This window comes from Lepidochelys kempii, chromosome 1, assembly GCF_965140285.1.
Source record: "Lepidochelys kempii isolate rLepKem1 chromosome 1, rLepKem1.hap1, whole genome shotgun sequence".
NCBI lineage: Eukaryota > Metazoa > Chordata > Testudines > Cheloniidae > Lepidochelys > Lepidochelys kempii.
Window position 1 is genome coordinate 138,955,986 of NC_136380.1, and position 16,072 is coordinate 138,972,057.

Consider the following 16,072-nt stretch of genomic DNA (forward strand, 5'->3'; position numbering starts at 1 on the left):
TGTAGTCTCTCTCTCTCTCTCTGGTATTTATATGCCTCCCATTTTCACACCTGAGCACCTTACAATCTTTAATGTAGACTCCAGTGAGGTCAGGCCGTGCTATTATCCCCAGTTCACAGGCAGGGAACAGAGAGAGACAGTGGCAGGCCAGGGTCACACACAAAGTCTGTTTTGGAGCAGGGAATTGAACCCGGGTGTCTCAAGTCTGTGCACTCACCACTGGGTCATCCTTCCTCTCATCGGCCAGGTTGGGCAAGTCCCTGGCCTCTCTGTGCTTGTTTCCCCATCTGTAAAAAGGGAATAATTCAACTTATCTCAGTAGGTTGTTGTGAGGGTTAATTACCTAACGTTTGTATGGTGCCTTGAAACTATAAAGTGTGATGTAAGTGGTATGAACTTGAGATCTGTAAATGCCAGCTGTTACTAGACTACTCTTTAATAATGCAGCTTTGTATGTGTGGGTACCAGAAAAGTTATAGCATTTCTTTTTTCTCTGTGCTCCAGGAAGTTCACAAAGAGCGAATTGCATTGGAGACTCAGTTGGAACAGCTTCGTCCTGTAACTGTCTTGTGACCTTCAGTACATTATTCAATGGCAATAAATGGACATTTGTGCCAAGACTTTTTGACTCGGTTAGCACAGCAATGTAAAATCTATGTAAAGTTTTCACTGAGGCAATGGCACTGGGAAAGTGGAATGTGAGTTGGGGTGGTTGTTTTTTTGCGCACCACTGTCCACATTTTCTCTTGTGGATGAAGAGGGTAGATGAGATAAATGTCAAACCATAGGTTACGTCTAAGAAACGAAAGTTGTTTCCTACTTGTCCTTCAGGATATTACAAAATGCAGTTAACCACCAAAATCAGCCATATAACTCTGAAATTATTAGTGGTTTATTTATTTAAAGAATTCCTGATTTATGTACTTTCTTGAAAGCCAATTATTAAAAGTTACATGCATTCAAAATTCTTCTTTATATTTAAAGTTTCTATTCTAAGGTGGTTTCTTCTACGTTTCTGATTTCACATAGGTTTATACTGGGGGTAGTGTCTGTGGTTTTAAAACACAAAAGAGAATAAAAATAATTGTACAGATAGTCTATATTCACAATCACGTCACTTCATTGTCTTTTTAGTGCCATTTATGATTATTGGTCATTTATGTCTTATAAATATTGCAGGGTTTGTGTTTTATAAGTTAAATCATGTGAAAATGGAGTTCTGAGAACTAAAAAGTGTTGAAACGTGCTGATTTTTAGAAACTTTTTTTTAAAGCTATACCCCACAGGGAAAGTTAGAAATGGGCATGTTTCTCTGTATGTAATTAATGTGTGCTTGTTAAAACAACAGCATTGTAATTTTACCAATGGAAGTTAAAATGAAGCATATATTGTGCTTGTCTTTGGAGACATGGGTTTTATTTCATGTTTGTGTGCATTGGTCAGCATTCCTGTTAAACTAGCTATTGCGTTTTTTAAAGGACCTGAACTCGATGTTTGATTCCAAATGAAATAAATGTATGTATATGCTCTAGGTAGGATTTTTAATGACTATGGTGTGAAGAAATGAATCCTACATGGGGTTGTCTGTTGAGTGGCCTTAATATCACACAGGAGATGCTCCTTACAGAATGAGGCTCCCAGGACCTTTCCCTTCTCTAAAGGGAGAGTCAAAGGCTATAGTACTCTATCTGGGTCTGATCTAGGGCCAGTTGAAGTCAATGGGCATTGGATTAAGTCTTCTTTCTAATGAACCTTTTAGTTTTTGGGCCAATCCTCATATAACAGGTAGTTTTAGAAGTAATGAAATCAGCCTGTCCCCTTTGACGTATGCCGCATTGATGAAAACATAGCATGCATGCTGTCCTCTTTCTTTCCTTCCCCCCTCGCAGCCCCACATGAGATGCATTGTATAGTCCATTGTTCAGTGATGTAAACTAAGCATCTGCATTAAGTTTGCAAAAGCTCTGCATACATTTTCTTCTATTATTTTTGATGTTTTATCCATCTTGTTTTGGAATGCTCCCCAAGGGTGGATTAGAAATAACTAGCCAGTCTCCTGTCAGGATACAGTGCAAAATGGATAAATGTGAAAAAGCTGCAGCGGAATAGCAGAGTAGCCAGAAGTTTTATCGAGATGTAAAACAAGAATGACATATATGTAAATGTTTAAAGTTGACATGGTGACTGCACAGACTCCCTTGGCTGAAGTTTAGATGGATTCAGAGTTTATAAAACATTACTCCAGTGTTGGGAGGGCAGTCCTCACATTTGTAAAACTATATTAACTGAAAGTTTGTTTGGTAATACGTCACTCCTTAGCTAGCTAACCACTGTTTGTGTCTATGACAACGAACTGAATTTTTGGTTTTCTGACTTCTTCTGTGTTAATGCTCTGCAGTTGGAATCAGAGAAATGACCATGGCTTGTGACTAAATGAAGTTAGAATCACAGCTTCTCCTAGTGAGCTGCAGAAGAAATCTGCCATCATCTTCCCTATTAGTGACAATGTTCAGAACTTACACCAGTCGTTCTTAGAGAGATAAGGCGGATGAGGTAATATCCGTTATTGGACCTACTTCTGTTGGTGAGAGGACAAGTTTTGTAGCTCAAAAGTTTGTCTCTGTCACCAGCGGAAGTTGTTCCAATAAAAGACATTACCTCATCCACCTTGTCTCTCTAATATCCTGGGACCAACACTGCATACACGAGTCATTCTTTTCATTTATAAAATTGAATTGTTAGATTTGAGTGAGTTTAATTTTTTTTAATTCTTGTTTTGTCGTTTTATTAAGTAACAAAATGACAATTTTAAAGGACAGAGTTGGGTGGCACTTTCCATATTTGTGATCCAGAATGTTTGGAAGAAGCTTTTCAATTCTTAAGAAATGTACAAATGTTTTATTAAGCTCTTTGGGTGAGTAAGGGTGGAGGAAAGTAGTCCATAGGGCTTTTTCAAAGATCTGTCATGCAAAGTACTATTATAATTATTTCTTATACTATGAATCAGGATACCTGGATGACCATCAATGGAACATGTTACTTGGGCTTGGTCTACACTAGCAACTTATGTTGATATAATTATGTCGCTCAGGGGTATGGAAAGTCCACTACCCTGAGCAAGGCAGTTATTCTGACCTAACTCCTGGTGTAGACAACCTTATGTTGATGGGAGGGCTTCTCCTGTCAGCATAGCTGCCACCTTCTGGGGAGATGGAGTACCTACGCTGATGGGAGAAGGCCTCCTGTCAGGATAGGTAGTGTCTTTACTGAAGTGCTACAGCAGCACAGCTGCATCGGTGTAGCTGTGCCTCTGCAGCCTTTTAAGTGCAGACAGGCCCTTAGTCATCCTGAATCATAGGGGTTAAGACATAAAAGGGTTTATACCATTTCTGATGCTGAGCTTTTAGAGGTGCATTCCAATGTTCTACTGAGCTCAAGGGGCCATCCTAATTCAGACATTTTATGTGTAGTTTATTATATTATTGATGATGGTATACCACTTTACACAGTGTGGAAAGCAAAATAGCAAGGGAAGAGTTAAGACATGTTTTATCTCTGAAGCACAAAGTCAGGAAGTAAGTTACCTGGAGTATCTTCCTAGTACTTCAACAGTTCTCATAGCCTACAGAAGATGTAAAATCTGCTCCTGCTGTTATTTGGTTAAAAAAAAAATTGTAATGGGAGTTACAGGTGCTCAGCCCCTTTGAAAATCAGGCCATTTATTTAGGTGCATATGGCTAACATTTTCAGAAGTGCCTAAGTGCCATTTTCAAAAGTAACCTAGGCCTTTAGAAGCATAAGTCCCATTAACTTTCAATGAGACATAAGGAAAAAATGTCAAAAGTGCTTAAGTGACTTAGGACTTTCAATGAGACATAGGCTCCCAAGCTCCTAAGTCACTTTTGAAAATGTGATTTTGGCTCCTATGTCACATAGGCAATTTCAAAATTGTAGACTTAGGCTAAACTTTTCAAACATGGGTGCCTAAAATTAAGCACTTGTAATGGCCTGATTTTCAGAAGTGCTGAACATCCATAAATCCCATTGAAGTCAATGGGAACGAAGTGCTAAGAACTGTTTGAAAATCAGGCCATTTTATTTCCATTCTAAATGTATATAATGGCTCAACATCAGACACTATGAACAAGTTGTGGGGACCTGTTTAAAGATAGAACAGTCAAACTAGACAATCACGGAACATTGTTTAAAGATATTAAATATTAAAGATTACTGTTCTGGTTATTAAACTAGTATTAGGACACCATGGACATTTATATAATATCTTTTTTTTATGGCTCCCATATTGCTGGATTAAAAAATATCAATCATTAGCAAGTTCAGCCCTATTAGGTTCAGAAATGTCAGTTTTAACTTGAAACGTTATTTCCAAGTACAGTTTTATAGGATGGGAGATGGTCACTTCAGCGAGAGGAACTTTTTCAGCTTTCTTCTAAATATTTCAAGCTTCATATTGTACTCAGGGTCTCAGAGCATATCTTGTCATTTCACATACTGCGCTTGCGCATGCAAGCAGGTTAGACAATTTTATTTAGGTGGTGGCCTGGCCTGGTCTGGCCTAAAATTAGAAATAATCTTGAGAAAGCAATGAGGGAGGTTAGCGACTGAGTTTTCCATATCTCAAACCTTACTTCATACCTACCCAGACTTGGAGGACAACTATTTGCATTACTGAACTACCCTGTGGGGTGGTTGTGATTTGGAACTCTTCACAAGAAGCTTTAGGATAAGCTTAATATGGCAATTATCTCTCCCTGTTTTAGAAGCTGCTTCTGCCAAGTTTAAATCCCATTTCATGACAAAGAGAGTTTGTGAAAGCTTCCAGTCTGAAAGGGAGGAGCTTCACTTCTCCAGCACTGCCAGTCCTTTAGCCTTCAGCACATAAACACCTTAACTGACAAGAAGTAGTTGTTGTTCTAAAAGTCAGGATGGGAAAGAGGGATAATAAACCCACATATTTTAGCAACTAGAGTGAAAAATTATTTTTTCAAGATATGACTATCCCAAATGAGAAGAAATATATATTTTGAAGCTTTTCTTTATTCAATTATCTTCATGAAACTATGTATTACATCTTTGTCTGCTATTGATCATTTGATATAAAATTGGTATTGGGAACCTTATTGTTAATCTAAAATTTAAAAAAAAGTTCCCCTCAGGTTACTATATATTTGTATATTTACTTATACAGTGTAGTTGATAACCATATTCCAGAAGACTTGTTTTCACAGCTACAGAAATGTTAGTGTGGTAGATTGCAAGATATATAACATTCTACACTATGCACATCCAATTTTGGAAAATGTATATGGTATGAAACTGGGTGCTATGTTAAAATAAAAAGCTACAATAGTTTCAGATTGTCTTGCTACTTGTTTTGTTGAGGATGTCATTTGTACAGATGGTATGAAAAGAGAAACTTTTGGCATGGAAAGATGGTGTGTTGAAATGGCTGATGTTTGAGTATTTAATTTGCAAACACATACGCCAAGCAGCATGTGTATGTGTGAGAGACAGAGTATAACAGGGTCCCTGCAGGGCCCTCCTGGCTCCTGCTGCCCGCTGGGCTGAGAAAGTCGCACAGACCTTGAAGCAGTGCTCACCTGGTTCTTTTATTTACAGGTTGTGTTCCCACCACCTTTCCACCATACACATAGTCCCCTTCTTACAGTCCACCAGCAGGAGAGAGGGGACAATCTATCTCTCTCTGCTTCTGCTCACTGCCTTTCCTCTAGTGCAGCTTACAGCCCGTCCAGCTCCTCCCCGGCTTCCAGCCCCAGCCTGATGAGACAGCAGCTGTTCCAGCTTTCCCAATCAGGGCCAGGTGATCTACCCAGCTCCAATTCACCTCTCTTAATTGGAGCTGGAGTGACAGAGGGTTGGCTAAGCAGTTTTCTGCTTAGCACCCTGTCACAGAGAGATACTATTGAAAAGTTTAGAGTGAAATCCTGGCGCTGTTGACCGCAGTGGAGACAGGACCTCACCCTTACTTTGCAAAAGTTCACCTTGCCACAAAGTAAACTAAATGAAACCAGTTTTAACTTTTAAGAATGTGAATAGTATAAACACCAGTAAGGAAGAATAATTGTATTAAGGTGGTCTTGAGGGTGCATAAGCAGGAGTAATGGGATGAAATGATAAGCAAATAAGTAAATTAACCACAGTGTTTTCTCTCATTCAACCTAGCGGTGAATTCTCCTATAAGACTGTAAGAAAGTGCTGGGTGCCCCATCACTTGAGACAATAAAAATCAGACTGGACAAATCACTATCCAATATGTATTTGAGGAACAGTCTTTCATTGGCAGAGAGAGAGATTAGATGGACTAATGGATTATTTCCATATCTTGGCTACTGTGATTTGTATTGCTTAACTTCACTGCTATCCAAAGAATGGGGTTTAAAAAGAAGAAATAATTAGTGATGAGTTGCAAATAAATTCTTACAGCATTAAGGAGTGACAAGGGATGCTTTATTAGCCCACAAATATGTCTCTGGTGTGTGTGAGGAATAAAGCCAAGGCACTAAGAACTTGTGAATATACTGTAGGGAGCAATTATGCATTGACAACAGGATGGATTTAGATGATTCTTCCATTCATTAATTTTTATGTTTCTATGATATTCTGGGGAGCCTTAATGTGATTCTAGTTTGGCTCCCCAAATTTAAATTAATGTTTTTAACATACTTGTAAAAGAAAAAGGGGGAAAAAACATATCCTTCCACTATGGAAAATATTTATTAGTGAAAGAATGAGGGGGAAGAGGGGGAAAAAGCTGAAGACCCTTTTTTCTTCAACTTACCAGGTTGAAAATAATTCCATTTTAAGTGCTCCTTGCTTGTAAATCTTCATCCATGTCCTCCCTTTCTTGTCTGTCCATTGTGTCCTCTTTAGGCTTGACCAGCTTTTTCTTTCTGAAGGTTCTGAGCTTCAGCTGGGTCTCTTAGTATGCAAGGGGAGAGAAACGAAATAGCTTAATTTCCCTGAACAGGAGAAAAAGTCAGTTGGACCTATGCCTGCTCAGGGAACAGTCAGACCACAATAAGGGTGTAAATCTGCACCCATACAGCCACAGTCCCAATCCAAAATAAAATCTAGGGTCTGACACGTAGACGGCTTGAGTCAGAAACCACATGGGATAATTTCATAGTTGTACTGGTGGCTATATAATAGTATGGACTATGCATATTTAGCTTGTAAATGTGGAAGTCAACCAGTTGCTAACTTACATAAGAACATGAGGTTAGTCAGAGGATGGCCCTGTGCTCCAGAGAGATGATATCTTAGACAATATCAATAGGACTCATTTTAAATGTCACATACTGCACCTGGTCTATTTGGGGGTGAAGGAGAGGTCTACCTAACCTCCCCATACCCACTGCAAAGATAGTAGGACCCAGGCCTTCGCCAACAATTTCCCCTTTCGGTACTCCATATCCTCAGTTCATAGCAACGTTTCTCAGCCCTCTAAACCATTATTCTGCGGCTATCACAGAGGGTTCAGCTGTAGTTGGAAATATGCAGACAGGAACCACCAGGGCAAGGTGCAAAAGCCATTTACTGTATACAAACCAGGCCCACAAGACAGACAAAATTCTAAAATAAACTGGGACGTTGACTTGCAAATGCTACCCAGACACTCACTCCCAGTCCCAACCATACAAACAGGCATAACAAAATGGCAAAAATGTGTATGACCATTTGGCAGTGGAGTACAAGATGGAGTGTGTGTTAATGTTCCTCAGGGTCGTGGAGGAAAAGAAGGGGCAATTTATCACGTCTGTCCATACTGACAGCACCTAGAGAGAAGGCAGAAAAGAAACACTGATAAGATGAAGTACTCACACGTCTTAGGCAGCAGGGAATCTTTTCTATCCTTGCCATCTTGTTTCACCCTCCCCCACAGAAAAGGGCTTTTTAAAAAGCTTGCTGGTACAGCTTTGTAAGAAGGTTTAGATGCAAGACTGCCACTTGATATACAAATTATTTTGTTCCCAGGTCAATTAAGCAATCAAGCAGTTCATTCTATTTGTCTCAGATTTAGGGTATGTTAAGCTAGTCATACCTGCATTCATCAGGCAGGCACAGGGCTTGCATTGTTCACTATAAATTCCACATTCTTATCTTAGAAGGGGGAAAAAACACTAATGGATGACCTCACCTGTGTCTTAGTTCACAAATCACCATTTTTCCTAAAGGATCTAAATTCTGAACTTGAACCAAGGTCTTCCAGTAATATTAATGGATTTTGAGAGCAGAACTTTCATTTGCATGGGTCTCAAAGGCATACTTTTTCAAAAGTCATTAGTGATTGTGGGTGCCCAACGTGAGACACTCTTCACCCACCTGAAAATCAAGCCCTTTTAAAGGTGTCTCAAACTGGGCACTAGAAACAGAGGCAGCCAAATTCACTAGTTACTCTTGAAAATTTAGGCCAAAATGTTTCATAATATGTGTCGTGAAAATGGCCCCTCTTGGCAACGTTCTATTTCTAGCATTTAGCGGCATACCAGCTGGCAAATAACTTGCCAACATGAGCTCTTGTGCTCATTACTCTCCAAACTAGTGGAAGAACTCATATATTTCAAAAGCTGCTTCCTTAGGACTGTGTTGTCAGTTAACTACAAGGGGTACCAAACCAGAAAACTAGCTCTATGCATCTGAGAATATAGGGAAGGCTTCGATCTGGGGCTGAACTTCATACCTCAGACCCTTCGCTACTAATTAACTGATTAATTTGATATACTAACATTGATATTTAAACACGCTGCAAAAGGTGCTACCATTATACAAATATTTACTTTTACCATCTTTTTAACAGCTGCTACTTTCAGGGTACATCTACAGTATGAAATTATTTCTAAATCTATTCGAATTTTTGGAAGCTACATTCGGTTTTCTGTGTCCCCCAATAAAGTGCGTGAATTCAGCAGATTGCATCCACAGTACCAAGGCTAGCATCGAATGTTGGAGCGGTGCACTGTCCCACAGTTCCCGCAGTCCCTGCCACCCACTGGAATTCTGGGTTAAGCTCCCAGTGCATGATGGGGCAAAAACATTCTCACCGGTGTTTCTGGGTGTGTGTCGTCAGAAAGCTATGGCAGACAATCATTTCGCACCTTCTTGGTGTGCAGACGCCATACTGCTTTCAGCAGACGGTGCACCGCTGCTCTCCTGCTACTATGAATCCACCTCTCCAACTCAACTCTGCTCGGCCATCATGAACCGAGCAGCACAGCTTCCACTGCCAACTCTGCTCTTCCGCTGCTTCCAAGCTTCTCCATGTTGTCTGTCCTGGGCTCCCACCTCCGTGAAAGCCACAGAAGACAACCATTTTCCGCCATTGTTCAGCTACCGTGAACCGAACAGCACAGCTTCTGCTGCCACTCTGCTCTCCTACATTTTACGCCCTTTATCCAAGATTCCCCGTGCAGGTGCCATAGCCATGGAGCCCGATCAGATCTCCCCTGCAGTTTTGACCATTGTAAATACCTCGTGCATTATCCAGCAGTATGTGCGGTACCTGCAAAACTGGGTGAGGAAGCGACGACAGCGCGATTACTATAGTGATGAGGACACGGACACAGACGGCATGGCAAGTGGCGATTGGGAGATCATGGTGCTGTTGGGCCAGGTTCATGCTGTGGAACGCCGATTCTGGGCCCGGGAAACAAGCACAGACTGGTGGGACCGCATAGTGTTGCGGGTATGGGATGATTCCCAGTGGCTGAAAAACTTTTGTACGTGTAGGGCCACTTTCATGGAACTTTGTGACTTGCTGTCCCCTGCCCTGAAGCACAAAGACACCAAAATGAGAGCAGCCCTCACAGTTGAGAAGCGAGTGGCCATAGCTCTGTGGAAGCTTGCAACGCCCAACAGCTACCTGTCAGTCGGGAATCAGTTTGGAGTGGGGAAATCTACTGTGGGGGCTGCTGTGCTGCAAGTAGCCAAAGCAAACATTGACCAGCTGCTATCAAGGGTAGTGACTTTGGGAAATGTGCAGACCTTTGTGGATGGCTTTAATGCACTGGGGTTCCCTAACTGCGGCAGGGTGATAGATGGAACGCTTATCCCTATCTTGGCCCCGGAACACCGGGGTGTCCAGTACATATATCGCAAGGGGTACTTTTCCATGGTGCTGCAAGCACTGGTGGATCACAAGGGACGTTTCACCGACATCAGTGTGGGATGGCTGGGAAAGGTGCATGACGCTTGCATCTTCAGGAACTCTGGTCTATTTGAACAGCTGCAGGAAGGAACTTACTTCCCAGACCAGAAAATTACTGTTGGGGATGTTGAAATGCCTGTAGTTATCCCCAGGGACCCAGCCTACCCCATAATGCCCTGGCTCATGAAGCCGTACACAGGCACCCTGGACAATAGTAAGGAGCAGTTCAACTATAGGCTTAGCAAGTGCAAAATGGTGATAGAATGTGCGTTTGGATATTTGAAAGCGCGTTGGCGCAGTTTACTGACTCGGTTAGATCTCAGTACAACCAATATTCCAATTGTAATTGCTTCTTGTTGTGTGCTCCACAATATCTGTGAGAGTAAGGGGGAGACGTTTATGGCAGGGTGGAGGATGAGGCAACCCACCTGGCAGCCAGTTTCACACAGCCAGACAACAGGGCGATTAAAAGAGCGCAGCAGGGTGCGCTGCACATCAGAGAAGCTTTGAAAGCCAGTCTCATGACTGGCCAGAGTATGGTGTGAGAGTTGTGTTTGTTTCTCTTAAAGTTACCCGCCCCCTATATATATATTAAAGGAAATAAAGTCACAATTGTTTAAAAAACGTTCTTTATTATTTGTTGCACAAAACATTGAGAGAAATCAGAAGCTAGACGGGGGGGGGGGAGGTTGGGGGATGGAGGAGGGGGAGGGAAGGATAAGTCCAGAAACCCAATCAAAATTTAGGATATGCCAGCTTTCTGCTGCTTGTGCAATCCTCTGGGGTTGACTGTGTTGGTCCCCATAACCTCCCCCCCACTGTGTTCTTGGGCATCTGGGTGAGGAAGCTATGGAACTTGGGGAGGAGGGAGGGCAGTTATTCTGGGGCTGCAGCAGCAGTCTGTGGTCTTGCTGCCTTTCCCGCATTAGATCCACCATACAGAGGAGCATGTCAGTTTGCTCCCCATCTCTTCGTATTCACGTAACGCTTTATGCAACTCCGCAATTGTTTGCCTCCACGCATTCAGCTGGGCCCTATCAGTGCAGGAGGACTGCATGAGCTCGGCAAACATGCCGTCCTGAGTTTGTTTTTTCCGCCTTCTAATCTGGACCAGCCTCTGGGACAGAGTAGACAGGGGCCATGTTGAAACATTTGCACCTGCTGCGGGAGGAGAAAAAGGGAGGGTAGTATTTTAAAAGAAACATTTTAGAGAACAAAGGGGACACTCTTTCTCAGTGAAACAGGCAATTCATAGTACACAGCACATGTTCTTTCTGTACAAGGTCTCATTTTGCCTCTTATACTGAAGTGCCTGCCACTTTGGTGTGAGTCAGCCATCACATGCGGCCAGGCAACAGAATTCAGCTTGCAGGCACCTGCGGGCTCTCTGGGATGATCACACAACACCCTCCCCCCACCCACCCACCCACCCACCCACCCACACACACACTGTGGGGCTCCGATGAGGCTCTGAGCAGGGATGAGCCCTTTAAACTAAATGTGAACAGCCCAGCATGGCTCCAATGAGGCTCTGAGAAGGGATGAGCTGTTTAAACTAAACGCAAACAGCCCAGCGTGTCTGGGTTTCCCCCGACCCCCCACTGCGTGGCTCTGATCAAACTCTCACTCACCAGAAGTGCCTTCTCCAGGGTCATGGTCCGGGAGCATGCTTTGGGAGTAGGGGGAGGCTATTGGCTCCAGTGTTAAGAATAGTTCCTGGCTCGGGGGGAAAACAGATTCCCCACCTGCCGCCTGTGCACTGTCCTCCTCCTCCTCCTCTTTGTCCTCCAAAAACTCATCCTCCTTGCTCCGTGCTACTCCCCCCTTGCAGGTGTCCACGGACAGTGGTGGGGTAGTGGTGTTGTCACCCCCCATAATTGCATGCAGCTCACAGTAGAAGCGGCATGTATGGACTGTGACCTAAAGTGCCCGTTCGCCTCCCTGGCTTTTTGGTACGCTTGCCTGAGCTCCTTGATTTTTGTACGACACTATTCTGTGTCCCTAGAGTAGCCTCATTCCGTCATGGCCCTGGAGACTTTAGCATACATATTTGCATTCCTGTTCTGCCATAACAGACTTGTCTCCCCAACATGCAATGAGATCCAGTACCTCCCATTTGGAACATACTGGAGCTCGTCTGCGAATCTGGGGCTGCGTGGTCTCTTGAGATGGTGGACTCTGCATGGTCGCCTGTGATGGTGGACTGTGCTGATGGTCACCTGTGCTGCTGGTGACCAAACAGGACATTCAAAAGTTCCCGGGGCTTTTACTGCCTACCTGGCTAGTGCATCGGAGTTCAGAGTGTTGTCCAGAGCGGTCACAAGGGAGCATTCTGGGATAGCTCCCGGAGGCCAAAATCATCAAATTGTGTCCACAGTACCTGTAACCCGGAACTGTGATCTTGATTTTAGCGCTACTCCACTTGCTGATGTGGAGTACAGAAATCGGAGTAAAGAGTCCTTTAAATAAAAAAAAACTGATTTGGTCGTGGGGATAGAACCAGTTTTATTTAGAGGTAACTTGGCTAATTACGAAATAACCATGTACTGTAGACCAGGCCTCAGATAACATTCGAAGAAGTGTGCCAGAGCTTCTCTAATGACTATGCTACTCTGAAGGATACATGTGTGCGCACAGCTGGCTTATGTTAATGAATGTTCTTACTCGGATTTTACTCATCCAGGCTTCCTTACTCCTTTCTATTGTTTGTTACATCCATGTTGCGTCTCGCCTTAATTTAATGACCCTGCAGTTGGTAGTGTGCAGGCAAATTGCTGAGCCAGTGTGGAGCCCCACTGAAGTCATGTACAGCACTGCAGCATCAAGGCCTTAGACTGTAATTGGCAGGGACTCTCTTTTTAATCTCTGTATGGCACCCAATACAACAGGCCCTTGGACCTCTAGGGCATTACTATAATGTAAAAAACAATAATGTGCCACCCTTAGGAATGTGAATTGCAGGTTTCTACATGGATGGTGAAGGTTATATAAAGGATGCAGATGATTACTTTTCACTCTTCCTTATATAATGGGTCATTCCTAAATCAGGCTCCCACAGCTCTTTCCCATTTACTGCTTGTCTGGTTTTAAGCTTTTCTTTCAGGACCAGTTGTAAGCAATTTTTGCGGAGCAACTGTGACGTGGTTAGATATGAAGGTGGGTATTTTGGCCATGTATCAATTTTAACTGGGTTGGGTTTGTATAGGCTGCTCATCTGTGTATTTTCTGGGCTTTTATCCTTGGTGTTTGTCTATGTCAAGTATTTGTGAAAGCACCTTGAGCCATTGAGGATAGGCTCTGTTAATGCATAATTATAAACACATTAAATATGCTATAGGCAGAATTTGGAAACAAGCAAGCAAATAGAAACCCCGTAATAAGTAGGCACGGGGGAATTGCCACACCAGATTGGTCCATCTTGTCCAGTACGTTGTCTCTGACACTGGCCAGTGCCAGAGGCTTCAGAGGAAGGTGTAAATACCCCACTTTTGACAATAATGGAATAACCTGCCCAAAGGAAAGTTTCTTCCCATTCCCCACAAATTAGTGGTTGGTTTATACTCGAAAGGACAGGTCAATATCCATAATTTTTAAATTTTATTTTGTAACTGAATATTCTCTTTAATTATATACATCTATAACCCTACCTGAATCCTACTAAACACTTAGATTAAATGAGATCCTGTGGCAATGAATTCCATGGGTTAATTACACATGGTTTGTAAAACAATAATTTTTAACTATTTTAAAATTGGTTGCTTTTCAATTTAATTGAATGCCTTCATTTTGTAGCATAAGAAATGGTAAATAGGAGGGTGATGGCTGCCATCTTGGCCAACTCACTGGGAATTGAACCGAGGATCTTGTGATGGGTTGTTCACCCCACACCAGGCCTGAAGGGGTTAAGGTGGCCCAGAACAGACCAATTAACCTTCCTTTACAAACCCTGTCCTTCACAAACACTAATTGCAGATGAAGCCGAGCTTTATAAAGGGAGGAAGTTTGGAATAGCAAGGGGCTGCAGAAGGAGAGTCTACAGTCACTCTTTGGAAGCAGAGGGACGGGAGGAGAGGAGGAAACCCCGAGGGGAAGATAAATCCTGGGATCCTAGTCCTGGAAGAAGGGTCAACCCCAGAGGAGTTGTGGAGAAAGACAGCCTGAGAAGGTAGGGTAGACAGAAGCCCAGGGAAACTGCAGCAAGGAAGGGAACTGTGTGGCTTGGCTGCTGGTTATAGGGCCACTGGGCTGGAACCCAGTGCAGAGGGAGGGCCTGGGTTTCCCTACCAGCCACTGGGAAGTGGCACAAGATTACTGGACATGCCAACCAGCCAGCTGGTCCAGCAAGACTTTGCTCCACCAAAAGTGGGGAGCCTATATCGTGACCTCACCGGAGGGCTGAGTTGCAAAGAGAGAGAGCACTGCAGCGATGGGGTGAGCATCGACAAGGGGCGCCATATGGGAAGAAAGCTGCTATGCCACGCCTGGCCAGGAGGAGTGAACACCCATTACAGAAGTAAAAAGCACAAGCTGCTACAGCTTGAACTAAAAAGCCAGTGCTCCTCAGTGTGTGGCTGTAACAACTCATAGCCTTTGCAGATTGGCACGGATGGGGCTCTGATACACACTCACCACTGGGTTACAGGAGCTCCCGCTTTAGCTTCCCTGCATTATTCCTGATTTGGGATAGCTTTGTCATGTCCCCTCTTATTCATCTCTTCTCTACACAAAAGATTCCCAGTCTTTTCAATCTCTCCTCATAGGGCAACCTTTCCTTTCCTCTAATTGTTTTTGTTGCCTGTCTCTGGACCTCTACTATTTCTGTTTGATCAGGTTTTTTGGAATAGGGTGACCAAAACTGAACACAGGTTAGTGGATTCATTCTTAAAGCATGGATCTACTTTGAAAAGTGAGCCTGTGTTTTGTGTTTATTGAATCCCAACAATTTCTAATTTCTTTATCTACAAGTAAAAAAAAGTTTCTTTCTAACTTCCAGCCCTGAAATGCAAGCTGGGATCCTGAAAGTCAAGCTGTATCCTTTTTTCATTGTGCATTATTGCCAATAGATTATGGGGATACAAGCCAAATTTTGCCTGCAGTAATACTTGTTCAATACCATCGGCTAACGGGTTTGCACAAGTGTAATTGATTGGACCTCAGTAAATCATTCTGTTAATGTACAAGAGGGAATAGAATCCAGCTCACTCCCCACAGCTATGCTGGCTAACAACAGTTACAATTTACAAAATAGTTAAAGCTTTTTTGTCACCAACATCAGCAGAGAGACAGATGGAGCGGGCCTGCTGAGTACAAAGGTGCCATTTTTATATAGTCACTTTTCAGAGAAGAATTGCATTGTAACATTTTTGCTTCCCTAGAAGAGGTTATCCCTGTCCCCTGCTGATTGAGTGGCCTTATCTTATTCATTGCAAAAATATTGCTAAAAACTGTATTTGTCCACTCATATGAATAAAGACTTTCTTCTGACCCTGTGCTCTTCGATTTCTTCTACCTCAGAAAACAATAAGACTGTGTGTATCTTTTGAGAATGTAAATTGCAACATCAGGAATTATTCTGTAGTTTATGTTAATGGTAAAGTTGAACTAGAGATTTAAACATTCCTGGAATTAAAAATATTTTTGTAAGTAATAATACTTTGTAAAATATCCCAATAACAGTCCAATCTAGTCTGGAGGAGGAGGGATGGGAGCAAGATATCTGAAATATTGCTAGTCAAATTAATAAGCAAACAATACAATTCTATATTCTCTTTTAAAATGTTTGATTGATATTCTGTGAATTTAACAAAACATTGAAAGGGTCACTGTCAAGACTAACAAATTTATTTGAGCATGCGCTCGAACATTTTTTGTAGATGTTCCAGGTGT

The 16,072-nt window shown here is 42.6% G+C and overlaps 1 protein-coding gene across 9 annotated transcripts in view; it reads left to right on the top strand.

Annotated features, from left to right (window-relative positions):
* Window positions 1-1,399, top strand: part of REPS2 (RALBP1 associated Eps domain containing 2) — a 144,426-nt gene extending 143,027 nt beyond the window's left edge. For all 9 annotated transcript variants that reach the window (XM_073356118.2, XM_073356140.2, XM_073356151.2 and 6 more), the window contains one exon: window positions 505-1,399. In XM_073356118.2, the coding sequence (XP_073212219.1) occupies window positions 505-573 (69 nt within the window). In that variant the 3' untranslated portion in view covers window positions 574-1,399. The remainder of the gene's footprint in view (window positions 1-504) is intronic.
* Window positions 1,400-16,072: the final 14,673 nt, after the last annotated feature.